Source organism: Rhinichthys klamathensis, unplaced genomic scaffold (genome assembly GCF_029890125.1).
Source record: "Rhinichthys klamathensis goyatoka isolate OS25496 unplaced genomic scaffold, OSU_Roscu_1.1 h1tg000329l_1, whole genome shotgun sequence".
Classification (NCBI taxonomy): Eukaryota; Metazoa; Chordata; class Actinopteri; order Cypriniformes; family Leuciscidae; genus Rhinichthys; species Rhinichthys klamathensis.
The window spans coordinates 215,427-238,212 of record NW_026606844.1 but is presented as its reverse complement, the minus strand read 5'-3'; the positions used below and the strand labels follow the sequence as shown (position 1 = coordinate 238,212).

The 22,786-nt window shown below is 37.4% G+C and overlaps 1 protein-coding gene across 12 annotated transcripts in view; it reads right to left on the bottom strand.

Annotated features, from left to right (window-relative positions):
- nbeab (neurobeachin b) overlaps positions 1–22,786 on the bottom strand; it is a 334,783-nt gene that overhangs the window by 204,711 nt on the left and 107,286 nt on the right. For 6 of the 12 annotated variants that reach the window (XM_056271937.1, XM_056271940.1, XM_056271939.1 and 3 more), the window contains exons 14-28: positions 21,342–21,424; positions 20,537–20,599; positions 19,282–19,379; positions 18,712–18,804; positions 15,630–15,738; positions 15,366–15,447; positions 14,986–15,109; positions 13,096–13,288; positions 11,320–12,288; positions 9,602–9,819; positions 9,159–9,312; positions 6,980–7,160; positions 3,988–4,112; positions 1,776–1,883; positions 1,061–1,229 (exon numbers count right to left, since the gene is read on the bottom strand). In XM_056271937.1, coding sequence (XP_056127912.1) covers positions 1,061–1,229; positions 1,776–1,883; positions 3,988–4,112; positions 6,980–7,160; positions 9,159–9,312; positions 9,602–9,819; positions 11,320–12,288; positions 13,096–13,288; positions 14,986–15,109; positions 15,366–15,447; positions 15,630–15,738; positions 18,712–18,804; positions 19,282–19,379; positions 20,537–20,599; positions 21,342–21,424 — 2,769 coding nt within the window. The remainder of the gene's footprint in view (positions 1–1,060; positions 1,230–1,775; positions 1,884–3,987; positions 4,113–6,979; positions 7,161–9,158; positions 9,313–9,601; positions 9,820–11,319; positions 12,289–13,095; positions 13,289–14,985; positions 15,110–15,365; positions 15,448–15,629; positions 15,739–18,711; positions 18,805–19,281; positions 19,380–20,536; positions 20,600–21,341; positions 21,425–22,786) is intronic. The other 6 variants (XM_056271938.1, XM_056271946.1, XM_056271947.1 and 3 more) reach the window with 3 other exon arrangements.

The following is a 22,786-nucleotide window of genomic DNA, read 5'->3' as shown; positions in this document are numbered from 1 at the left end:
TATATATAATGGATAGATCTATCTATCTATCTATCTATCTATCTATCTATCTATCTATCTATCTATCTATCTATCTATCTATCTATCTATCTATCTATCTATCTATCTGTCTGTCTGTCTATCTATCAATCTATCTATCTATCTATCTATCTATCTATCTATCTATCTATCTATCTATCTATCTATCTATCTATCTATCTATCTATCTATCTATCTATCTATCTATCTATCTATCAGACAAGTCTCCAATCTCTTCCTGTTGTGCTCCAGATGTTGGCTAATATTCATCTAGAGCCTTTAGCAAGGTCACTAGGCCCGTTTCAGTCATGGAGCACGTCTGGATGCCGATTTGGGTGCAGACAATGGCCTGCTACATGCTGTTAGGAAAAAATCCCATCCATAGCCTTTCTTTCCTGAAATTTATGAGGGCGATGCAGCGTAGTGCCTCAGCCTCTATGATCCCATTCTCCTCTGGTGGATTGCTTTCCTAATGCGCACTGACAGATGGGGCTGGAAATAGCAGCGCCTCTCCATGTTCATTCTTCATGGATCTTCTCTCTTTACCCTTTTTTCTCTTTTTTTTCTTTCTCACTCTATTTCTTTTCACTATACTTTCCCAACAAAAAAACTGCCTAAAATGAACACTGCCTAAAATGAACACAATTTCTAGTCATTTGATGCATCGATCAAACTACTGGACGTTTATCCAATTTTGTGACCGATTTACAGACAAAGCCAGCAGTGATTTCCTTCAAGAATTTTGTAAGGGCTGCATGTTTAATTTTATGCGGGATAATTAGTGGTGCTTATGAATAATAGATGTGGTAGGTGGTGAAGAAGAAGGTATTTGACATTAACTTGAAACTGAACCTGTGGAGACTTAAAAAAATAATAATTTGTGTCTAGTATGACATATAAAAAGAAACTACCTGGCTAATTAAAATACATTGTAATGCAAATAAGCAATACAAACGAAGTTGTTCAGATTATTGTAAATATAAGTTAATAACTTTAGTGCATTAAGCTGCATCAACAGACAAAACATTAGACACTACAACACCTGTGCTGGTGGGGGAATTTATCTCCTGCCGAATGCCTCTTCCTGATTGGCTGATAGACCTGACAGTCTCTCTCTGGGGTTCCAGGATGTCCCGGTACTTAGACACCATGAGCACTGAGATAAAATAGACAACGGCGAGAGCCAGGAACTGGGCCTGCTTGCTATCATCCTGTGAAGCGCAACACAAAAGAACTAAAGGTTATGAAGAAGAGTCAACATGACACTAGAACATGACATGAAAAGCAGAAATGCTACTCTGAACTGATTCTAATTCTGTTAACAGAGTTATATTACAGAGTATAATTTCAAAAATAAATGAATAAATAAAACTAAATAACACAAATGCATTAAAATCTGGAATTCAAAATCATCTAATATTAACCTGGAAGAATAATATAATATAATATAATATAATATAATATAATATAATATAATATAATATAATATAATATAATATAATATAATATAATATAATTCTAAAGGAAAAAACAAGCAAAGAAACAAAATTGAATCATTTAAATTTGGTAAAAACATTTTAGATTTCACGGTCTTTAATCATAAAGGCAAAATTGTGATGCTGACCATGTGAACAAAAAGACTTAGAGACTTGTATTAAAGCGAACAAGGTAATTCTAGAAAATTCTTGAAACTGCGGGATACACATAGGCCTACACACTTTCAAGGGACATTCGAGGACCATTTGACATTAACTCACAACGTCACGAAAGACAGCCGCTCGCAGACGGTTGATGTCCACGTCTTGCAGAAGTCGGTCCGGGTCCTTAATTGGAGAAACATTACTTGGAAAATGTTCTATGGTGGTCTAAGGCAAGAAAAGCAGATATTTGAAACAGATATTTAACACTTTAAACAGTTCTCACATTCCAGATCTCATTTACACATTCACACCGTGCCCACAGCACCAAATCACACATAAAGTGACAATGTTATATTGTTTGGGGAGACAACACCACATACTTTCACTACTTTCACAAAGAGTGTTTTCACACCTAGTTCGTTTGAACCCTCCAAACGCTCTCGGAGCGGTTCAGCGTGCAAACCAAGTGATCTCAGACCACCCTAAATGGACCAAAAAGCGAACTGAACTCAGACCACCTCAGGGTGTGTTCTGATTATGGTTCGTTTGTGGGTCCATTTATGGTTCGATTTCTTCATGATATGTGAAAGCGACGAGGTCCCGGACCCGGTCCACTTTGCGTTTCGTTTCAACATATGTAGCCTACTGCTTTTGAAGAAATATCGTAGGCTACTATCGTGCTACAGTGTATTCTATGCAGTTCTGGCGCCTCGGCCCCAACATACTAGGCTAGTTACGCTCACATGACACTGCAGTTATTCGCAGTCATGAACGTTTATAATTTGCATGCGTAAATAAATGCATAACATAACATTTCATTTGCATGCTCTTCTGAGCGCGTACACGCGAAACGCACGCACTCTAGAAGCTTGCAGTGCGTGAGTACTGAGCCATCTTATCTTTTGCGTCTTGTTGGGCTTAAACTGTCAAATACACACACAAAAAATACATAAACACAGGTTCTGTCTAAAGTGAAAGTAGACAGTTGGGATATAATCAGATGCATGTCTTTATCCGTGCTGCGTGAGCTCAGCAAGTGGCACCAAATAATACACTGCCGTTAGTCCTTAATTAAAACAACAAAAGAGAAAATCACTCACTGATCTTCACTGAAAAACTTCAGTAGCTTAAATAAGAATCAATGTATAATTTTTACAGTGAAGTATATGTAACATTTTATTTTTTTACATGTGTTTATTCAATTTCGTATTTGAATGGTGCTGTTATATAGGTATCCTACACCTACTGTGGCTGAAAAAATAAAGTAGCATACTGTTTATTTCATTTGTATAGTAAGTTTTGTATTTGTAATGTGCAGCTTTGTTCTTATTTTTAATAACAAAGATAAAACAATGAAATAAAGATTATTATCTTCGCCCACTTGCCGTACATGGTCCGTCTTTCATTTTTCTGTTATATTTTGTTAAGATTTTTAATAGGGACATTAGTGTGGCTGTAATGCTCAGTCACTTGCAAAATAGTAAAAACAACATGAAAAGAATCATGATAAAATCATGAATCGTGATAAAATCATGAATCGTGATTTTCCAGAAAAAATCATGATATGATATTTTTTGCCATATCGCCCACCCCTAAAAGAGGGTATAACAGAAGAACAGCGTTACAATGGCGCGTAAAAGTAAAAATAAAAAAACAACAGAAGTACATGAGCACCTGTGACAAAATGCGTTGAAGTGGGGAGTCCGCTGAAATTAAGGATTCCTGTCCCTTCTACGACAACCTGGATGAAATTTTGGGTGCAAGCGCTTGTGATTGTCTCACAGATGTTGTCGAAGGTGGAAGTGTGCACATGCAAAATGCCCAGAAAGCTGGGATCTGAGTTCTTTTGAGGTTGTAGTGTGAACAAGAAAGTGTCTGAGATCACTTCAATGCAGAAGAGGATCAAAAAAGGAACCGGGTTCTCTTTAGAGTCACCAAAAGGACTGAGGTCACTTTCGGCTGGTTCGCTTTCTGGTTCACTTTAAGTGAACTGGGTTTGGTTCTTTTAACGAACTATATGTGAAAACACCCTTTGAAGAATCAAGATTTTAAATTCTTTAAAAAATAAAACAAGTAAAAAAATATAAAAATAGATAAATAAATAATGGAAAATATATTTTACAATAAAAAAAAAATGTAAATACTAAAATCTTAAAACTATAATTTAAGATATGGTGTAATAATATATATAAATTATAGATCACTTTACGCATATATAAGACACTTATAACATGAAAATGTCACTCTAATTGCATTTTTTTTCTATTATATCTACAATTGTGTAGAGTGCCTGGATGCAGTGTAACAGTGTGTGTAGTAAACTGGGTACCTTGTTGGCCGTGGACACACTTTGCAGGCCCTCCTGAGACTTACTGCAGGAAAAAGAGGACTTCAGACTTCTGTCCCTCTGACGCTGACGACACTCTAAACAGTTCCTCACGGCCACACAACATACTGAGACAGAGAGAAAGAAAAGAGCACGAAATATAAATGTGGAAAAGTAGAATTATAAAATAATTCTAAATAGTTTTAATCCTGGTTGCTGACTGATCAATATAGTGTCCCTATGGGCCCCTTAATTTAATTATAGAGACAATCTATGTTGGGCAAAGTTACTTTTAAAAGTAATGCATTAATATTGCGTTACTCCCTAAAAAGTAACTAATTGTGTTAGTTACATTTTATAGAAAGTAATGCATTACATAATGTTTGCGTTACTTTTCTCACCTGGGCTGGGCTTGCTTGTTTGTTTTCTAATAACAAAAAGAAAACCTCTTCATAAATAAACAAATATATATGTTTATATAAAAGTAATTTGTTGCTTATTCGTATGGTGGAACTAGATCATCGGAGGTCAGGAGCAAAGATATTGGTTAATAAAGTGAGGTTAAATACATAAAGTTCATGTGTTATTTAACATATTTGCATAATATTGTGAGTTTGCATTTCACAGTTTTTCTATTTTTATTCCTTTTGAGGAATACTGAATCTGTTTTTGTGCAAGTAAGATGAGTAAATGCAACAGTTGCTGGGGACCAGCAACTGTTTGGTTAGCCACATTCTTCAAAATAACTTTTATTTTCAACAGAAGAAACTTATTTGGGTTTAAAACAACTTTAGAGAGTAAATGATGACAATTTTCATTTTTGTGGGAACTATCCCTTTAATGTTAATAAAACAAAAAAAAAAACAAAGAGAAAATGACTCACTGCTCTGAGAACTTTAATAGTATATTTTACTTTAAAGTATCAATGTATAATTTAGACTTTATTGTATATGTAGTGTTCTTCTTCTTCCATTTTTAAATGGCAGTTGACAACTATTTTTTGCATTACCGCCACCGCTGGACTGGAGTGTATAACAAGATTTATATTTTCTCTATAAAATTAAATTCTTTTTAAAAGCCCTGTATACTTTAAAAACAAAAATGAAAAATGAAAAATCTTCCTAGCATTTCTTTGTAAAATATTTCTGTATTCAAAGATAATTTCATTGGCCTCTACTAGAGCAATAAGCCTCTGCCTCTCTTGATGATATTTCTGACATAGTCTCAGCCTCAGACGTCACGCCCACGGAACGTTGGCTAAACGTCTGATGCATATGGTACACTTAACTGGAAACACTTCAGGAATGTCGAAGTCGTCATCTGATTGGTTGAATTTTATCGGATTTCCGGGGGGCGCGAGTGTCGCGTTTATTTTCGGTCCGCCGGGAAACAAAGCGCAGACGTGTGATTGCGGAAGAAAAACTGTTGTGTTTACATGAGTGACACTGAGCATTTATCAAGATCAGCTAAACGTAGGATTCTCAAAAGTATGCGAGGTTCACGGCATAGACTCTTGATGTTTTCTTCTCCTTCTTTGATTTTCTATGCTGACTGACTTGTTGCACGCCGGTCTGTTGTTGTGGGGACATTTCCACGCCCCGAAACGTGACGCTGAACGAAACGAACTGTAATTGGTTGTTTGACATGTCGGTCAAACGGCCTTATGGGTGGGCCTTGGCCAAAGAAAGCTGCTATGAATTCCAGACCTTCAGCCGTCAGTCTGAAGGTCTGGCTACGCGAGACTATTTCTGACAATGAATCCTATGTAGTGTCATCGTGTCCATATCGTGATATATTTTTGCAATATCGCCCGGCCCTTGTATCATATTCGTATTGGTTGATTGTCTTGATTGTTCACAGGTGTGTCTTGTTAGTCATTAGTCTTGGTGTTTAAATTGCCCTAATGTTTCCATTGTATCTTGCCTAGTTTTGTTTGTTTAACCGCCGTTGGTGAGTCTCATGTAACCAAGTCAAATTCACGTTTTTTTTGTCATTTTGGTGTGTTGGTGCCGGTGTCCGCACCAGTTTCCGTGTACGTGCCGGTGCACGTCTATTTTGTCTAGTTTTGTTAGTGTAAATGCTGTTGGTGAGTCTCATGTAACCAAGTCAAATTTGCGTTTTTTGTCGTGTCTTGTCAGTGTCCGTGTCCTTGTCAGAGCCGGTCAACGTGCCGGAACCGGTGTCTGTGCAGGTGTCCGTGTCCGTGCCGGAACTGGTGTCCGTGCCTGAGCCGGAACCTGTGGCGACACGGACACACCAACATGAACACACTGGCAAGAAAACAGGCACGGACACGGGTTCACGGTTCCACTGCTGTGCCGGTGTCCTTGCTGGTACCGATGACCATGTATGTGCCGGTGCACAAAAGAAGAAAGAAACTTATTGGGCTTATTAAATGATGACAATTTTAATTTTGGGGGGAACTATCCCTTTAATGTTAATAAAACCACTAAAAAACAAAGAGAAAATCACTCACTGCTCTGAGAACTTTAATAGTTTCTTTAATAAGTATCAATGTATAGTTTATACAGTGAAGTCTATATAGTGTTTTATTTTTATATTTGTTCATTTCATTTCTTTCTTGAATGCTTCTGTTAAATACACCTACCGTAGCTGAAAAAATAAAGCACTTTTTATTTCATTTGTATATTATATGTTGTGTATGTAATGTGTAATTTTGCTCTTATAATTTAATAACAAAGAAAATAATGACAAATATTTTTAACTTCGCCACTTTGGCCAAAATGTCTGCCATTCTTTTTTATTTTATATTTTGTTACCTTGTAAGGCTTTGTTTTTAAAATAGGGACATTAGTTTGGCTGTAATGCTCAGTCACTTGCAAAATAGTAAAACCAACATGAAAAAGAACTGTGATAAAATCGTGATTTTCCTTTATGATATTTTTGCAATATTGCTGAACATCTTCAGGTGTTTTCTTTTCTTGTCACGTTCTTTAAAATGTGTCCTGACACATGCAAACACTTATACACATACCTAGTCTGAGGCACTGTCGCATCAGTCCACCTGAGGACATGTTTTTCTCAGCTTCAATCTCGCTGAAGTTGAGTGAACTTGCGAAGACCAGCACATCGACCATAGCCATCAGCCGGGTCAGAAAGATCAGGGCCGTCTCAGAGGACATGCCCTGCGTCGCCTCGATGCCATCCATTTCAGTCTGACACGGACAGACAACGGTAATAGAGAGCACAAGGTATTATCTGAGATTACGGCAAGTCATCACACTATCCTGTTTGCACATTTGTTATAACATTGATCACTTGTTATCTTCAGTAAAAAAAAGTGAAACATTCAGGGTGTGAATGGGTGGATTAGGTCAAATGTGACAAAACACAGCACATGCTGTTAACTAGGATGAGAAAGGACATGCAAAGCAATGGTAGATGCTTTGAAGGATGCAGGATTGCTAACGGCAATCTTTGGACATCTTTTAGATGAGTCTGGTGCACTGAAATTTAGCATTTAAAAGTTTTAATCCTAGTTAAATGAGTGTAAACCTTGTTTGTGGTCGGTAATATTTTTTAATATTTCTGAAAGAAGTCTCTTATGCTCACCAAGGCTGCATTGTTTGGTCAAAAAATAGTACAAACAGTATTTGGAATATGATTACAATTTAAAATAACTGTTTTCTATTTTAATATAATTTAAAATGTAATATATTCCTGATGCAAAGCTGAATTTTCAGCATCATTACTCCAGTCTTCAGTGTCACATGATCCTTCAGAAATCATTTTAATAGGCTGAAGAAACATTTATTTACATTTTTGTAGAAACTGTGATTAAAAAAAATCTATAAAACATTTAAAAAAATTCTTACTGACCCCAAATTTTCGAACATTAGTGGATATGTGTATGACATTCATCAAATTATCCCAAATGAGAACTAGCATTGGTTTTTAATGTGTGATTGCATTAATATGTAAATTAGCACTTTTATATTGACTAAATCCTTAACATACAATTACAAGAGATACTAAGCAAATTTAAAACGAAAACTACTAAATGGAAAGTAGATCCTGTGACCCGAGCTTTTAAAAGTCAATATTTCCATGTTTTTCTTGAAAAGTCACCATGACAATTCTTGCGTTTTTTATGGAATATTGCAGCACTTATTATACATTATTTAGCCTATCCGTCCACATTATTATTACTTTCTTTCTTAAATACATGTGCCCTCCTAATCTATAATCAAAATAACTTCCCCTCCTTCTTGTAACAACATCCCCTCAACATCCCATCCTGGGACAACCTGTCATCGACATGAGATCAACCAATGGCAAACCACAACGATCCAACTATCCAATCAATTCCTGATGCACAAAATCAAATGCTGCGATACATTTTTTCTTTCACTCATACGTCACATCATTCATAGGGAATGATTCATAGTTTCATGCTGACTTAAAAAAAAAAAACATATAATTGTATAATCCGTGTGTGCTATGAGAAAGTATGACATGACTGAGAGAAAATGGAAATGAACCACAGAAGAACATTCTAAATATAGCCTACTGATAATTGGTACTAACCTTGGTATTCTTGTCATAAACAAAAAATAAATAAAGCAAAAGAGAAAAACTTAGTTAAAACGCACTCAACAGTGAAGAATATATTTAAAATAAGGTAACCTGTAGTAGCGTCCTCCCTGAGGCATTCTGTTTCTGTCCACACTAATAATGTTTTAGTTTGAAAACGCACATTTTTCTCTCCGTTTTGGCCTTCCGAGACATAGAGACGGCGTTTTTGAACGAGAGATGACAGAAAATGTAGCCTACTCACATTTGCTGTCCTGCGGCAAATATGAGAGCAGTTGCGTTTTAGACCAAACAAATAATGGCGACTGAGTGCGAATCTGGATGCATCAGTGAATGGTGAGATATTTTGCTAAATAAAATGATCCTGTCAGAGGAATTGTGTGATACCTTTTCTATGTCTTGTTCCGTCTCAGTGAGCTTTTATGAGTACTCATGCGCAGTTAGGTGAATATAGCGTTTTTCAACGTTTCAGTGGGGACGAGAAACTTTTGGAAAACGCTAGTGTGTACCGTGTTCAAATGTATCTGGATTAATGTAAAGTAGACGTTTGAGCAGCTGTGCTTGCAGTAATCTATGATGGCCACTGGGTGTCAGTATTGTCAAAGCTCTGGCACACTCACAGAGGGCGAGGTGGCAGCGGACAGCAGGGGAAGGATTCCTCCACAGGCGATGATGATGTTATCCACCATCTGTGAGATCAGGTGAATGGTATTGTGTACAAAGATTATGTTCTCGTTGCTGTTGACAAAGTCCATAATGGATTTTGTCGAATGACTATGATGGGTAAGAGAAAAGGAGGGTGAGAAAGACAAAAACAACGATAAAGAGACATCCATCACAACTCAAGTTGATTTTTGTTGTTATAGGCTACAATAATAAGAGTAGACAGAATTTATTATTTGACATAAACAAAAAACAAAACCGCAAGACACAGAATTACAGTCCTATTGGGGGGAAAAAATAGGCCTAGATAAAGTATGATATAGTAAACGGATTTGTGTTTTTATCCCTCACTGTTTTTGTTCATGTCAAATAATTTATGGTGTAAACTGTAGCCACTGACCTTCTCCAAATGTGTACATCTGATTCTAGTGCAAAGAGCAGATCTGTAAGTAAGCGCTGGTGCATTGGGGACCACTTGAACTCTGGGATACGGAACATGGTGGTGCGGGGACCAGGGCTGAACTGTCGACGCTGCTCTTCTGTCATCGGCATGCCTCTGAAGCCCAGATCCACACGCACGTCTCTATCCAGATGACTACCAGAACGGCCGTGCAAACTCTGAAAGCAAACCAATGCTTTTAAAACACAAAACTAATAAACTTAAAAATCTAGGCATCTTAGAAAATGTATACAGCATTGACTGTTTATGACAGGGGTAATAATGAAGCGTTTGTGTAAAATTTCCGGTTGTATTTCATGGCATGGAGGAGAGATTGTGTTCTTTCTTCCAAAAGACTTACAAAAAAAGCCTTCATGCTGGAAACAACTTTAAAGACCTTTAGTTTCTTGAAAGTCGGCTGTAGAAGAATGCAGGTTGCAGTTGAAGTTATGTCATTTCTTCAGGCAAGTTTTTTATTTTTTTGTTTTTGTTTCAAGCTGGCTTTGCCAAGCTGCAGACTTCATATTCCTCTAGGGTCCACAATATATCACACAACACCTCAGATGCAGTTTTGGCAGTCATAAAGATGTCAAAGAGTGAACCCTCTTACATTTTGATGTTTTTTAATGCTATGGTAAATTATGGTAACTATGGTCAATTCAAATATCACCATATTTTTGTAATAGCTGATGGATAAAATTGAACACAATGACATTTAGACAAGAGTCAACTATTAATTAAGATATTGGGATTTATTTTTAATTGAAAGGCTGAGCTGTCTTCTCAGGAAATTTTCATAAATGTCAGCTCAATTTATTTATTATAAATTCGGTTGGCCAAAACAATGATTTCATATATTTAATTTCCCCCTGTTTTTTATTTCATAATTGTTTACTTTTGAATTGTTTTCAGTTGTCTACTGAACTATAACTTTCATCCCGGGCTATAATGGTGGAAAATGTTCAATAAAGTAAAAAAAAAAAAGGATAAATAAATGTTTAAAGATTAGGAACAAACAGTTATATAATAGTTACATTATATTAAATATATTAAATGTTTATCTAAATTGTCAATAACAATAAATAAATCAAACAAAACAAAATAAAATAAAATAAAGGTTTGACAACTCCAAATCTATACTAGCCTACTGCTCAAAAGTTTGGGGTCAGTAATTTTTAATGTTTGTTTTTTTAAAGAAATCTCTAATGCTTAACAAAACTGCATTTATTTATATAAGGAAAAAACTGTAATATTGGGAAATATTCTTACAATTTAAAATAACTGTTTTCTATGTTAATATATAATTTATTTCTGTGATGGTGAAGCTGAATTTTCAAGGTTCCACCTTGCAATCACTTCAGTGACTTCAGTGTCGCATTATCCTTTAGAAATCATTGTAATATGCTGATTTGGAGTTTAGGACACATTTCTTATTACTACCAATGTTAAAAACAGTTGTGTTGCTTTTTTTTTTTTTTTTTTAGAAAATGCTATGTTTTCAACATTAAAAATGTCTTTACTGTACAATTTGATGCATACTGCATATATATATATATATATATATATATATATATATATATATATATATATATATATACACACACACACACGTACTAAGTCATACTAACCTCAGACTTTTGAAAGTTAGCATACACGCTAGTACCAACACTAATAGTTACCTGTGTTGTAGTAGTAGTCTGAATCTTCTTGATCTCTTTATCTTTGCCATCATCTGATTTCTCTGTGTCTGATGCGGTGCTGGTAACATCTGCAGTGCTCTTTACCCCAGAAACCCCTGGCTCCAACTCTACAGCAACCGTCTCAATCTGCCCAGGGCATTTAGACAGGCTTTCCCCTTCAGAGACAGTAAAACCACTCAAAGTAGGCTGCATCTTAAAGCTGTCATCCTCCAAAGCCGTTGGCTTGGCGTCCAAGTCTTTCGAGCTCTTGGTCATGAGAGCCAGAAGCCCAAGGTCTGCACTAGTGCTGGTGTGGACCTGAGGTTCCACTCCTGAGAGCGGAAGAGGTTCAGATGGTCCCATTTCAGGCAGGAGATTTTCCCCAGAGCTGGTCGCCATCGGGCCAAAGAGGAAGGTGTTGTTGCTGGAGATGGCATCTTTTTCGTCAGCCAGGGTGATAAGAGGACCTGAGCTTGTGTCTTCTAGGCTGGCTTTGGGTACCAGTACGCTGTTTACACTGCTGTTCAGCTTCTCCACCACAGCCGAGTAGACGTTATCAAGGAGAGAGTCCACTTCCACCAAGCCACCATTTTCTGTGACTGGCAGGAGGTCCATGTCGTCCATCTTCACCTCTGTGGCCTCAACCTTCTCAGCTTTAATATCTACAAGCAGGTCATGAACTTCCACATGGACACCTGACGCTGGGTTCTCCTCATCCAAACTCTTAGATTCAGACAAGAGGTTTCGCCCGGAATCTGCCGTCTCTGGTTCATCCGCTTCACTCTCAGGAGTCTGGGTTTGGGAATCTGGGTCCAGCTCTAGAGTGCCTTTGATGGCGGAAGCCTGGGCTGAAAGCCCCGAAATGGTGCTGACAAGCCCCTTCTTCCCTTTCTTAATGTTCTCCTCTTCCTGTCGCTGGTATTCCTCATACATTTTGGCTAAATATTCCTTGTGAGCCTCATATGTCACCTGCCAAACAAATCGACAGATTTAGGCTTCTTAAATGTAAACTCCCTAAAAAGTAAAAAATATAAATAAAAATTATAACGCTCTGGTTATGACAATGCAAAATATACTAATACTAAAAGAATCCAGTAATTAGTTTACATTTTGTGGTTGTGCATTTGGATCCCTTTTGAAGTTGAAAAATTAAATTGCAATTCAAATAAACTTAAAAGGGTATTGTGGGAAATCAATCTATCTATCTATCTATCTATCTATCTATCTATCTATCTATCTATCTATCTATCTATCTATCTATCTATCTATCTATCTGTCTGTCTGTCTGTCTGTCTGTCTGTCTGTCTATCTATCTATCTATCTATCTATCTATCTATCTATCTATCTATCTATCTATCTATCTATCTATCTATCTATCTATCTTTCTATCATTCAATCCATCCATCCATCCATCCATCCAGCCTCTCAAACAAAACTTTGTCAAGCCCACATTTAGTGTGCTAACTTTGCTTTTTTTATTTTAAAACTACAGATATACGATTTTTAACTCTACTTCATTTAAATTTGAATTGCAATTCTGCATCTGGTTTGCTACCTCAATTTTAAATCCAATTCAAATTTAGGAATATAATTGGCGTTTAAAGGCATTCTCTTAAATTAATTAAATCATCACACTTATGGAGCCCACTGTAATCTACATCTGGATTATATCATCCATCTCTGCTCTCCATGTAACTCTAATCAATATTGGCCAATTTAAAGCTTATAAGATCTACCACTACATGTTTGTTCAGCTGGTAAAAACCATCTATTTACTTTGGAGTGGGCTATGGAGAGTGTGTCCACCCACACACGCCAGCCGCCCCACTCATGCTTGATGGCGTGGTAGAGAAGAATCCGGAAGATGTTGTAAACCATCTCTGTGATCTTCTGTTCCTCTGAGTTCTTAGGGTTAATGTAGCTGAGAGAGAACATCCAGTCCTGCCAAACGGAACACTGCAGCAGACACCTGTCACACCAGAAATGAGATGGATTAAGCTTGGGGCAGTCACTCGTGTTAAACCCTCCTCTCCTCCGCAAACATCTTTTTTTACATTCTCAAACGACACTCAAAGGTGGAACCTAATTCACAAACCGACAAGTAACACAAAGCAATTTCAGCTCCAACCTCCATTAAACTTCAGATCTGCGAGGTAACACTAAGAATGACTGGCAGCTATTTGAATAACACCTGAAGCACTTTGTGTTATCCACCGTATTTTTTTTTTTCTCTGTGCATTGTGGCATAATAAATGGATCTTTAGATGAGGCGGAAGGATTTAAGCTGGCTTCTTTTGCTGAAACACTCCGGGTTGTAAGATTGTGGTAAGGATGATTTAATTTCGAACCCATCCCTATCGGCTATTAGAGAGATAAACTACGGCATGTAAACCATCGCTACATGATTAGTTTATCCTGAAATGAAAATTGTCATAATTTACTCGCCCAACAATCTATCTTCAGTGGAAAACAAAATAAACATTTTTGAAGAACTGGGTCACTTTACAATGAAAATAAATGATGGGTTTCAAGATACAAAAAGGACTCCAATAAAAGTGATCCATACTAATTCTGCATTATATTCAATGTCTTCAGAAGTCACGCGATCTTTATTTACAATCTGGACATTTGCACTGGATTTCCTTGGTTCATGTGCAAAGTACCAATTGTCCAGTTTGTGAACAAAATGTTCCTTTGAGTCAAATCTTTAACACGTACACAAAACTGATCTGGGCAGCAGATCAGAAACTTTTGGCACCAACGGTCTCTACAATCTATTTAAGCTTCTAACGCTTTTTGTAAATGAAGCTCTGTAAGATCAGTTCAAGAACTGAACTGAATCTGGTTCTTAACTCACTGGCTCAATGATCTATCTCAGGATTAACAACTCACTGAAAGGGAAGAATATGAGTGGAGAAAATTGGATCTTTTTCCTCACATAAATCTATTGTATGGCTTCAGAAGAGTCATGTGAATCACTTTTAAGGTTCTCCTTCATCCTTTTTGAGGCTTGAAAGCATCATTTCCCATTCGGTATAATTGCATAGGGAACAGTGTGAAGCACTGTCTTCATAATTCCTTTAGCATTGCACAGAAGAAAGAAAGCCGCAAGGAACAACATGGGGATGAGTAAATAATGACACAATTTTCATTTTAGATGAACATTAAATTCCATTAAAAGCGAAGACAAATGTCTGGTCTAGTTAGCAGTCACTGTTTACAGACGGTTTAGAAAAGCACTTTGGAGACGTAACGACTTCATCAAGTCTAAAAAGCTTCTTGACTGGCTCACTGTAGAACGCAACGATGGAGATGATGAAAAGTAATAATAACAGCCAATTGAGATTTCAGCACACACTGGGCGACTGATTGACTGCCAGACTTGTGATTGCACAGAGGAGCCCTGCATACGGCTTGCGAGAGAAGAAAAGAAAAACCAACAGCCATAGGACGGCAGTGAAACTGGTGTGGATTCGCATGTGTCACTGAAACATCTGCTGTGAGAGAAACACGGCGAGGATTCGGAGGATTATTTAGCGTCACGGGGGTGCCCATTAAACACAACAACAAGGGAGAACGTCTTCTCTCTGCTCTCTTTTCTGATCCGTTCACTTGGCGGTTAATTGCTGTCATTGGGGATGGGGCGAGAAAGGAAGAGACCCTCACCGTCTGTTTTCACGGCTGTTACTGAAGAGCTTGATCATGTCAGAGAGGAAGAGACGCCGCACCTCCATCAGGTCTGCGCTGGCCGTGGAGCTCTTCAGCAGTGTGGCCACCACCTTGAGAATCACTGAGAACAACCAATAGGAGAACACGCATCAATCACTCAGCCAATCAAAGCAGAGTTGTATCTGATTGACACAAGATGCGAACCAATGAAAATGCACAACTGACACAAATGAGACGGGCATCTCTATGTGTAGAAGCAAACATGTGTAGAAGCAAACGTTTAATCATTTGCTTGTAAACTTTTAACTTCCACAGATGACAGTTAATGTATTAGGACCAGACCACACAATAATTAATGGGCTGACAGAAAGAATTACTTGGGTTCTGGATCTTCACTGTAGAATCGGGCTCGGCATGGGGCTTGTGGACGACCTGTGTGCAAACCTGCTCTGTCAAAATCTAGACAGGAAATAGATCAGATGAGATTTATGAATGTTAATTAATCTGAAAGATTAAGAGTTCTATATAAATATTGTTTATTTTAGTTTTGTATATTGCATATTGAGTAGTATATTTTAGTACAACTATAATACTGTATTGACCAATCAGCATCCAGAACAGAACAATCTGTTTTATATTACCTCATATAGTGTGTTGTACGTAGTTATCGACAGTGTGTTGGAGTGCAGCATCAGTCGTTCCCCAAGAAGTGTGAAGAGACTGTTTGTGTGCATTATTTCCACCTTCCTCCTGTGACAAAACACACACACACACACACAAATAGAAAACATACTGTAGTTGAAATACATTTCACAGTTAATGTCAAGCTAGCAGGAACAGGCCTTGATGGCAACTGAGCTTGGCACCTTTTGCATGGTGTCAGGTACCTTCAGTTTTTCACTCAGAATAACGAAGCAACCACCTCTGCGCTCTCGTCCTGGAAGAGCTGTGGCTTTCACAATCAAACTATCCAGCAGCACATCATTCTGAGGTACTGTCAGGATGCTAAGCCTCCTAAATGCAATCCTGCCCAACAGCAAGTATAGACAAATGGGGACTGTAGTAAAATGACAACCAGGAAAAAGTATGTTTTAAAGTGCCTGTGAGCATTCAGGATGTTAACCACTCAACGATGGATATGCTAATGATGACAAAAAGCAAATGTGGGTTTTATGTGCACTCTAGGCTAACTGCAGTACAAGTCTGCAAATGTCGGTGGGCCTGTAAATTTCTAAAAACAGCATGGTTGCCCTTATATTTTTGTAAGTGTTTATTTAAGGGAAACCGTCTTACGCATGAATTTGCCCTCACACCAATATATATATATACACAAAACCAATATACAATGTGTGTGTGTGTGTGTGTGAGTATGCTCTTGTTTTGATTACATTGTGAGGACCAAATGTCCCCACAAGAATAGTAAAACGTGAAATCACCTACATTGTGAGGACTAGCCAATGGTCCCCACAAGGGAAATTGATTAATGAACATACTTAATTATGTTTTTTAGAAAATGTAAAAGAGCAGAACGTTTTCTGTGATGGGTAGGTTTAGGGGTAGGGTTAGTGTAAGGGGACAGAATATACAGTTTGTACAGTATAAAAACCATTACGTCTATGGAGAGTCCCCACAAATATAGTGGACCAGACGTGTGTGTGTGTGTGTGTGAAACTGAAAAAATTAATTGCATGTGTTAACGCGTTAACGTTGACAACACTACTATATATATATATACACTCACCGGCCACTTTATTAGGTACCCCATGCTAGTAACGGGTTGGACCCCCTTTTGCCTTCAGAACTGCCTCAATTCTTCGTGGCATAGATTCAACAAGGTGCTGGAAGCATTCCTCAGGGAGTTTGGTCCATATTGACATGATGGCATCACACAGTTGCCGCAGATTTGTCGGCTGCACATCCATGATGCGAATCTCCCGTTCCACCACATCCCAAAGATGCTCTATTGGGTTGAGATCTGGTGACTGTGGAGGCCATTTTAGTACAGTGAACTCATTGTCATGTTCAAGAAACCAATTTGAAATGATTAGAGCTTTGTGACATGGTGGAAGTAGCCATCAGAGGATGGGTACATGGTGGCCATAAAGGGATGGACAGGGTCAGAAACAATGCTCAGGTAGGCCGTGGCATTTAAACGATGCCCAATTGGCACTAAGGGGCCTAAAGTGTGCCAGGAAAACATCCCCCACACCATTACACCACCACCACCAGCCTGCACAGTGGTAACAAGGCATGATGGTTCCATGTTCTCATTCTGTTTACGCCAAATTCTGACTCTAACATCTGAATGTCTCAACAGAAATCGAGACTCATCAGACTAGGCAACATTTTTCCAGTCTTCAACTGTTCAATTTTGGTGAGCTCTTGCAAATTGTAGCCTCTTTTTCCTATTTGTAGTGGAGATGAGTGGTACCCGGTGGAGTCTTCTGCTGTTGTAGCCCATCCGCCTCAAGGTTGTGCGTGTTGTGGCTTCACAAATGCTTTGCTGCATACCTCGGTTGTAACGAGTGGTTATTTCAGTCACTGTTGCCCTTCTATCAGCTAGAATCAGTCTGGCCATTCTCCTCTGACCTCTGGCATCAACAAGGCATTTCCGCCCACAGAACTGCCGCTCACTGGATGTTTTTTCTTTTTCGGACCATTCTCTGTAAACCCTAGAGATGGTTGTGCGTGAAAATCCCAGTAGATTAGCAGTTTCTGAAATACTCAGACCAGCCCTTCTGGCACCAACAATCATGCCACGTTCAAAGTCACTCAAATCAACTTTCTTCCCCATACTGATGCTCGGTTTGAACTGCAGGAGATTGTCTTGACCATGTCTACATGCCTAAATGCACTGAGTTGCCGCCATGTGATTGGCTGCTTAGAAATTAAGTGTTAACGAGCAGTTGGACAGGTGTACCTAATAAAGTGGCCGGTGAGTGTATATATATATATATATATATATATATTCAGTCATGAAACTCTAGAAGGCGCAGGCTGGTAGGTCCTTCTTTACATGCAATCTGCAAGCTACTGTATCACATCATTTCCACATGGAACAAGATGATTGGCCTCTGCTGATCCTGCAGCCAATGAGATTGCTTGCTCAACATTTAAATAGTCTGGTTTATTTTTTGCTGAAAAGCTAGTCCTGAAGAGCACTTTCAGACTTTCTCTGAAACCCTCCCCCTCCCCCAGCTCCACCTGCCTAGATCTGCTACGAAATGTATGTATGTCTATTCATGCATCATATCTTACATGCTGTGTTTCTCTTAGGAGTAGCTCTGCAGCAGCAGCATCAATTATCAACAGCAGCAGCCATATATTGTCCTTCTGTATATTAAATCACATGCTAAATGTATTAAGGGAGTTGTTATGATTGAAATATATATAATTAAATAAAATTGTAATTTGAGGTGACTTCCGTTATACCACTCATCCCTACACTCACAAATATCAACAAACACAGTCACACACTAGTTAAAAGAAGAGGCTTATGGGTAGAGTATCTCACTATAGGTATCTTTCTTAACAAAAGCCCTGGAGCCATTTAGAGAATATTTCTGAAGAACTTTAAAATTTCATAAAGACATTACTGATGAGGACTCTGTCCTTATGCAACCACCTTATTTCACCTTGTCGGATTCACTTGAGAAAAGATATCTCTTGGAAGACTTTGTATGTGAAAGTGACTCTGGAAAAGAGAAGAATGGATGTACTCACTTGTGACCTAAGTGTTTGAGAAAATATGCCAGAACTTTCAGAGCCTGAACTCGGATGCTTTCACTCTTGGAAGCCAGAAGTTTGTACACCACCCTGGAAAGAAATTACTGTAAATTAAAATAAAACTAAAAAGAGAATTATTGTGATTTAATTAATTAAATATTATGTTAAAAACAAGAATCAGAGGGAAAGTGCCAAACACTTAATTCTTTCGATTAATCAAGTGGCAGATAAAAAAAATAAAAAATCGAATTTGGCAGACAATAACAATAAGTAATACTTGAGAGGAAATGGCATTGTGTAAACCACCATGAAGCTGTTCATCAAAGTCATATCAGTTATTTTGAGCCAATCCCGAAACTTTATCAAATCCATCTATATTTCATTAGCTTGACATGCAGGGTGTGAGCTTTATCCTGCTTGTCAGAAAATAAATAAATAAATATGAAAATATCATTCCAATTCTTATGTCGAGTCTTGTGAATAATTCATGATTGTATCAACTCCATCATGGGAGACAAGATGAAATATAATGAAATTTGACTCTGTGTGGAGTATAAGGCTTTTTACCGGATTCCATTCCTCTGGTCAAATGCAGGAATCATGGAGGCAGGGTGCTCAGACATGAGGGCCACAAGCAGCTGAAGAACATCATGGAGGTTCTCATCCTGAAATGAGTAAAAGCCATAAACACACATCCTGCATTTAGAGGGGTACTTTACTGCTGGTAAAATGGGCTATCAATAAAACATAATAAAGCATGCGCGCACACACAGACACACACGCAGACACACACACACACACACGCACACACACACATTGTATATTGGTAGTATATATATATATATTTCTTTAATGCAACTCTGTGTTGAATTGTATTCCAATCTTGAAGCACATGGTACCAGTTAAAAGTTTGTGGAGGCCTAATAATTTTTTAGTAGGACTATTTTCTACATTTTAGAACAATAGTAAGTTGAAAACTATTAAATAATGGAAGTATGGAAATTATTTAGTGACCAAATATTAAATAAATCAATACCATCTTATATTTGAGTTTCTTCAAAGATGACACGCTTTGTCTTGATTTGAGTTCAGCTTACTTCATGAGGTGCATCCTGGGATGCCCAAACAGTATAGAACAAGATCAAGTGTACACCACTGTTCAAAAGTTTGGGAGTTTGGGGACTGTAAGATTTTTAAATGTTTCTAAAAGAAGACTCCATTTAATAGATCAAAAGAACAGTAAAAACAGTAGTATTGTGAAACATTATTTCAATCTAAAATCTAAAAAATTAACACAGTCATGTATTCCTCTGATGTCAAAGCTGAATTTTCAGCATCATTACTTCCAGTAAATTTTTTTTGTTTGATTTACAGTAGTTTATATATATATATATAAAAAACAGTGCAAAACAGTTATTATATATATATATATATATATATATATATATAGTGTATTATTTTATCATTTTTTGTGTAAATAATTAATGATAAAAAAATATATATAATACACTATATATATATATATATATATACAGTATATATATATATATATATATATATATATATAATGACTGTTTTAAGAAAATCATGTTAGCCTGAAGATGGGTGTTCGGAAATGTGTGTAGTGTATAACTATAATCCACTTTTAAATGACTAAAGATTTAGTGCAATAGGAAGTCGTTGAGTGACTGATTTGAATTTTTTTTCAGTCAAATCTTAATTTAAGGTGTAAAATTGGGCCCATTTAAGAATATGAATGAAGAATAGGAAATGTTCTAAAACAGATATATGTCAGATATATGTATGAATACTGAAGACCCACCTCATGCATGGTCAGCAGGTAGTTTAAAATACTTTGAAGCTCATCTTCTTTAACACCTCGGTCCTGACGAATAAAAAAATAAACGTCAACAAAAAGCTGAGCTGTGCTACTTTTACAATATGCTGTTGTTAAACACCCAACTGCACTTATAAGCTGCTACTTCCATCAGCATGCTGACAAACTATGAAATAGAAATAGAAAGAAGAAAAAACCCACAAAATAACAATGAGTTAAAATTCATTGAGGCTGTATGCTGAAATTAATGTTCACAGCAAATTTGGGTCTTGACTTTTACAAGCTATCTCTTATTATTAGGTAAGCAGCGTTTCCCATTACTACGAGAGCACAGGCAGCTTGAGAGATAATTGTTGTTTGCTTGTGCCTTGGCCACCTGACAGATTTCTTGATATGTTAGCACTGGTCTGAACAAGTGTACACTTCTTCCTACAGTCCTGTTAGAAAATTGTAAACAGCTGGGGCTGGTGAATGAGAGCGAAAACCTGCCAAAGCAACTACAGCCCTAAAGCTGTAACAGTTATATAGTATATAGTAACTCTATATTTTGGTAAATCAATACAGGCACAAAATGAAAATGAATTGATTTTACTAAACTGTATTAAATGTAGTATTCTAGCAGGTTAATATAGTCTTGATACAAAAACCACCGTTAAACTATGGTTAGTTAATACACATTCAAGGATGGTATGATTTGGGACAGATGTCAAGTCTTTTTAGTTTCATTATCATTTGTCTGCATATGCTACATATTATCCAGTTATATGTGAATACATGAAATGCTGCTTACCTTCAGTATGAGCTGTTTGAGGAACAGCAGCATGAAGGCTCTGAGGGAGGTGATCTCTTTCTGCAAGGGCCGGGGACCGTCTGCTAACACAGGAGTCACAGAGGAACCGTTACAACAAACCGCACTACATCTCAAAAATGTCACGTTTAATGTTTCACAGATACTAGCAATAAATTCATAGTGAGAGTGTCAAAGAGCGCCTCGCTCTCAGTCAGTGGAGAACCGTGGCATGGACAGGGGCTTCTGCCAGTCGAGAAGAGCGGAGAGGTCAGAGCTCTCAGAAGAAAAGCTAAGCCCTTATTAACTCCAGACGGGAAGACAGCTAGAGGTCAGCAGGCCACAGTCTGCACTCATTTCGAATCCCTCCCTGGTAACCCTGATTTTGCTAAGTAAGACATGTTCCTGGGTCAACATATTTTATTGATCCTGGAACAATATTCCAGTCCAAAAACGTAGTCCTTACCTAAACCTAATTCAACCCATATCCCTAAAGTAAGAGGGAAATGATAGGTGTAGAAGAACCCAACACTGATTGTAAGCCTAAACTTAACATGAACTGTTAACTTGTCCTTTAAATCTGATTGGTTGATTGGAATGTTTAACCAGGAACATGTTTGGTAAAGTGATGTTCACCCTCATACTTCCAGAGCTCCGTTTTAGTACTGTGTGTGACAGATTTCCATTTACTGTTGGAATGGCCTGAGCATAAAAAGAAGAACAAATTGATTAGCTGTCATATTCACAGATTCATCTCAGGAGGTCTGATCACCACCAAGCACTTGCTATTACACTGTCTAAAATGATCAACTCTGCTTCATTTATGATGTCTCTTTCTCTATTCATATCAGCGGCGACCAGCAAAAAGAAAATCTGTTGGAAAAAGTGACGGCTTTAAAGGTTTCATTCTTCAAGAATTGTAAAGCACAATTAAGCAACTGGAGCTGTTATTACTTTTACAGATCCATTTCCAAAAACAGATTAGCCTCTGCAGTTTTAATCTCACAGTCCAGTTACCCATGATAAAATTCGGCTAAACATTCATTGAATGTTAAATTGAATATTAAATAATTCCAACATTCATTGGATAAACACATTAAATGATAAATGTTACATGATTTAAAATCACTTCCCTGCAAGTTTTTCTTTTGTTTTCTATGGAAGCATGTTTCCACCACAGAATAAAAATCTTTAAGAAAAGATCATTTTCTCCTCATAATCTCACAATTCTGACTTTTTTCCTCAGAATTGTGAGATGTAAACTCGCAATTGCGAGTTATAATATCAGAAATGAGAGATATAAACTTGATATTGTGTGAGTTATAAAGTCAGAATTGCAGGATATAAACTGACTTTTGACTTCTTTTCTCGCAACTGAGAGAATCTCGCAATTCTTACTTTTTCCCGCTTATTCTGACTTTCTTTCTCACAATTGTGAGTTTATATCT